The following is a 4991-nucleotide window of genomic DNA, read 5'->3' as shown; positions in this document are numbered from 1 at the left end:
CAGCAGTCTCAACTAACCTGGACCCCTGGGATCTCTCAGACACTGAGCTACCAACCAGGCAGCATATACCAGCTGATATAAGGCCCCCAGCACATATACAGCAGAGAACTGCTGGGTCTGGACTCAGAGATATAGTACCTAATCCTCAAGATACTGGAGACCCCAGGGTGTGGGGAGGTCTGGTGGGGTTGGGGTAGCGGCATTCTCTTGGAGATGGGGGAAAAAGTGTAAGACATGTAACAGTTGGAGGATGGACCTGGTGGGGACAAAGTCTGGACTGTAAAAAAAAAAAAAAAGATTAAAGAATAAAAAAACAAAACTGCCCTTTTCCCAACTTGTATGTTTTTGGGCCCATTGTTGAAAACTCAGCTCACTGTAAATGTGGAAGTCATTTCCAGGTCTTTGTTCCTGTTCTACTGGTTCCTGTGTACCAGCAATATATAATAGTTTTGTAATGCATTTCCAAATCAAGGAGCATAGTGACCTTCCCTGTTTCTCATCACAGAAAAAAAAAAATATGCAGATGATGGTGACACAGTGTTAATGGAGAAGGTGTGAACGAGGCCAGTCCTTGGGAGCACAGTCTTGTGATCCCAGTTACTCGGGAGGCTGAGACAGGATTGCTAGTTCAGTGCTGGCCAGAATGGCAATGCAAGTTTGAAGCCATCCTGGACAGTTTAATAAGACCCTGTTGTAAAACAAAAATATTTTTTTTAATGTAGCTCAGTGGTAGAACATTTGCTTAACATGCAAAAGGGTCCCTGCCCCAGAAGAAAAAAGAAGAGGGAAGAATCCTGTCTTTTCATAAAATTGATTCAAGAAGCAATATGGGATTTGAGGAACTTAAGAGGGGCGGTGTGCAGTGATAGGGATGGGGGGCGGGCACTCTACTTACTCAAGGCAGTCTAACAGTGAAGAATCATGGGTCCCAGGCTCTAAGAACAGCAGGAAAAATCCCTAGGGAAAAAGGCCTTAACTTAGAAAGTCAAAAAACACTCAGAGCATGCTGTCAGGTTTTGCTTTATTTGCTCTGGATTTTAAACAAATGAGAGGGTATAAAGATCGTTTCTGCCCTTGACACAGTGGCACAGGCTCTGTGCTTACACCGTCCCTGAGCAGTCTCCTCTGTTCCTGGTGGAGAAGGAGCTCCAAGTCAGAATCTGCACTGTCGTTGATGCCCAGGGAGACCACACAAACCAAACTAAACATGCTGTCTTGAAGATCTAAAGGTATTCTAGAGGAGAAAAGGTACGACAGTTAATTTTTGTCCCAGAAGCTTCTTTTAAGTGAGAGCTAGCTAACTAACACATAGTATTCGGTAGCATTTTCTCTATGAGCTCATTTAACTTGAGAAAGAGACGTTGTGTTGTGGAATTTTGATTCTTTCACCTACCTGAGTAATTCCTTCCTTCCAGGAACATGGGAAAAGAAGGTGACATGTAAATTTGTGACTACCTTCGCTGGTGACACGTGCTGCCTCTGTGATACGGAGGCACATGCCATGCATGGGAGGACAGAACACAGTCCAGGACACAAGGCAGAAGCTTTCAGTGTACCCTTAGGCCAGGCATGGTAGTTAGTATATGCTTGTAATTCTAGCACCCAGGAAGCTGAGGCAGGAAGATTGTGGGTTTGAAGCTAAGCTGAGCTATATAGGCAGTTCCAAGCCAACCTAGGACTGCACAGCAATACCTTGTCTGAAAGAAAACCGATGGAGAATTTTATTGCTGGGCCTGATGATACAGACCTGTAATTGCAGCTACTGGGAAGCAGAGGCAAGAGGATCACAAGTTCAAGGCCTGTCTGAGCTACAGAGATGTGGATCCCCAATGTTTTCAGTCTTGAAATAGCTGCCAAGCTTTAAACAAAATGAGTGACTCTAGACATTCATTTCTAGTACATATGATGGCTGTAAATGTGTTATAATGGAATTTCTCAGGGTGTTAGACAAGCACCTTCTGTCAGAAGGTTTACCTACTTTAACAAGTAGGATCTAAGAGTCTTCTCAGAGAAAATGTGTAAAGAATTCTAAGAAGTGCATACATGTCAGCTAGAAAACTTCTGCCTAGAATCATATGCAAATACTCCAGTCATATTTACCTCCTCTCTAAAGCCCAGGCATGAAATGTTCTTGGTACTCTGGTCTGGGAACCCTCTCTCATTAAACCTGCCCTTCACCTTGACTCCTACATGGTCCAAGAACTAATGTCTACCCACCTACTTGCAATTTTCTTCTGCTTCTTCTAGGGTGCTGAGACAGCCACCAGGGTGAAGGTCAGCAGCTAGACTGCTCACTGCATCCAGATGGTGGCCTCATTGTTACTCTGCCCAAATTCTCTGTGGAAAACTTCACTTCCAGAAGCATGTGGTAATTTGTTGTCCTGAAATTGCCTCTTTTAAGAAAAAATCCTTTCCTTTCTTCTGTAGGAAACTGTCTCTGTCCTTGAGACTTGGTGGGGACTAACTGTCCCACTCCAGGCCCAACAGTCAGATACCCATATCTAGTGAGAGGAAGTCATGCCTTATGAATTACTGCTGCCTCAGTGATAGGCATGTGACTCACATGATGCATCTCAGGACCTGCCTGCAGACTTTTGATGTGCTACTGAGTCAAAGGTGCATATTTATTCACAGCCTGGAGCTGTTCAGTCAAAGCCTGAGAGCTTTGTTGCTATTGAGTGGTAAAAGCTTGAAGCCAAAGAAAGAGAGAAGGTCAAAGGCTTCTGACATCATTTGAGATCCCAGCTCTGCTGGACTTTTCACACATAACCAGAAGGTCCCTGTTCTGTGGAAGCTAGTCTGCACTACATTTCTGCCACTTGTAGCCACAGTGGCCTGAAAAGCATGCCTTTCCAACTGGCACTTATGCCCATGTTACTGTAAATTAGCTGCTTTGACCCAGGCCGGGTGAAGGTGGGATGTCATTGGCCACAACCAATTAATTTGTCTCTTAAGACAAAGAGGTTTGAAATAGCTGAGTACAGATTTCCAGAAGGAGAGGACAAGGTCATGACTGTGCTTTTGAACTTGAGGCTGTGGATACTTATAAAGGCGAGGTGTTGCTCGCCAGCCTTGACTGCTCATTGATCTGAGCCACATGACACACTAGGTGGGAGACAATGGGTGCAACATGCCAAGAGGTAGTAGAAACCCAAGTTCCACTTTGAAATAGAATCATGTCTTTAATAAAAAGACAAGACGGAAGTGGCCTAATCAAGCCCTTAGAGAAGGGGGGCCACAACTACGAGCTGCTCGCTAGTCAGAATTATTACAATATGTGCTTTATGAAAAGGCTGGTTTCTGCTTGGCAGAGGTACCTCTGCGCTCTGGTCTCAGTGTTTCATTAGCAACAGGAGCCCATTATCCTTCAGCATTCTCTAGTTATAACAGATTCCAGCTTCAGAAATATCCAGAAATCTGATTCCTGCTGCAAGGGGCTCTCTCTGGGAGACTTTCCACCTCTGAGATGAAACTGTCTTTTTTTTCTCCTGCTTCCTGGGGAGAAGGGTCTGGAGAACACCTGTAGCAATTTGCAGTCAAAGCCTCTATTGAACATGCCCACCTAGGCTAGGGGGAGGCTGGAGAGATGGCTCTCTAGGTAATGAGCACTTGCCGCTCAAGCATGAGGACCTGAGTTTGCATGCCAGCACCATGTAAACACAATCAAAAGTGCTGGTGTAGCTCCTCACACCTGTAACCCCAGTGCTGAGAGGTGAGGCTGGGGGAAGAGGTGGGGCTTTCTGGCTGCCAGCCTAAGGTTTAACAAGAGGCTCTCTCTAAGTAGTAGAAAGTAGAATAGCAAAATATCCAACGTCCTCCTCTAGCCTTCATGTATATATACCCACGCACATATATGTCTATCACACACACACACGTGTGGGCACACACACATGCACAATCACTGCCTCACTAACAAAGTATCTTAAGCTACATGCTCAAAGGCAGCAAAGGAGTATTCTAATGAATCTAACAACCTGGCAAACTATCCTGCTAGGGGTCCATGAGGAACATACTTAGGCTTCTCTTGTATTGAATGGCTACACACTTCCTAAAGTACCTGTGAGTTCCCCATTACTTCACAGGCTGTCTTGAAGCTCTTCAAAGACTTGTCTTTCAGCTTCTTTTCTTTTCTCTTCTTTTCTTCTCTTTTTTTCTCTTCTCTTCTCAAAACAGGGCTTTGTTGTAGCTGGCCTGGATTTGCTACACAGATCAGATTGCCTCAAACTTGGGGCAATCCTTCTGGGATTACAGTCATCTACCACCATGCCTGGCTTCTGCTTGTCTCTCAAGGTCTCTTCTTTCTCCCAAAATTGTATTTCAAGCAGGGAGATGACTTTAGAGAATTTATTCTCCTCTCTCTACTGAAATATGGATGATCTATTGACTATTTTGCTATCAGACTGTCTTTGCCTCTCATTTCCAACCTTACCAACTATGGTGGTTTGAATGAGAGCAGCCCCCACAGGCTCACATATTTGAATGTATGGTTCCCAGTTAACTGGTGGGCTGTCAGGAAGGATTGGGAGGTGTGGCCCTGTTGGTATGCCACTGTGGGTGCTCTGACATGTCAAAAGCCCTTCCCAAGTCCAGTGAGCTCTCTCTGCCTCCATCTCTCAGCTACTGCTCGAGCACCATGCCTGCCTATGCCCCACATCAAATGCTTCCTTTATAAGTTGCCTTGGTCATGGTGTCTCTTTGCAGCAAAAGATCAGTAAGGTACCAACATACATAGTAAATAGAGCCACAATAAATGTGGATGTACAAGTATCTTTATGGTAGAATATAAAGTTCATAAGGAATAGTGCATATATGATTTTCAACATACTTGTATGGCTTGGGGTAGAGCTCATTGGTAGAGCATTTACCTAGCATGCCCCAAGCCCAGGGTCACATTTCTAATATGGAAAAAGAAAGAAAGAATGGAGAGTGGCCTTGTTCTCGGTACTTCTGTGCTGTTGTGAGCTCAGTCCGTCACCCTCGGGCCTGTGGTC

General features: G+C 44.9%; 1 protein-coding gene across 1 annotated transcript in view; it reads right to left on the bottom strand.

Annotated features, from left to right (window-relative positions):
- Positions 1–1004: 1004 nt before the first annotated feature.
- The window catches only part of LOC116102900 (transmembrane protein 180-like), a 31221-nt gene continuing 27234 nt past the window's right edge, over positions 1005–4991 (bottom strand). The window contains 2 exon segments of the mRNA XM_031388156.1: positions 1005–1172; positions 1174–1234. Coding sequence (XP_031244016.1) covers positions 1101–1172; positions 1174–1234 — 133 coding nt within the window. The 3' untranslated portion in view covers positions 1005–1100.

Source organism: Mastomys coucha, unplaced genomic scaffold (genome assembly GCF_008632895.1).
Source record: "Mastomys coucha isolate ucsf_1 unplaced genomic scaffold, UCSF_Mcou_1 pScaffold21, whole genome shotgun sequence".
NCBI classification, from domain to species: domain Eukaryota; kingdom Metazoa; phylum Chordata; class Mammalia; order Rodentia; family Muridae; genus Mastomys; species Mastomys coucha.
This window is presented reverse-complemented; position numbering and strand designations above follow the sequence as displayed.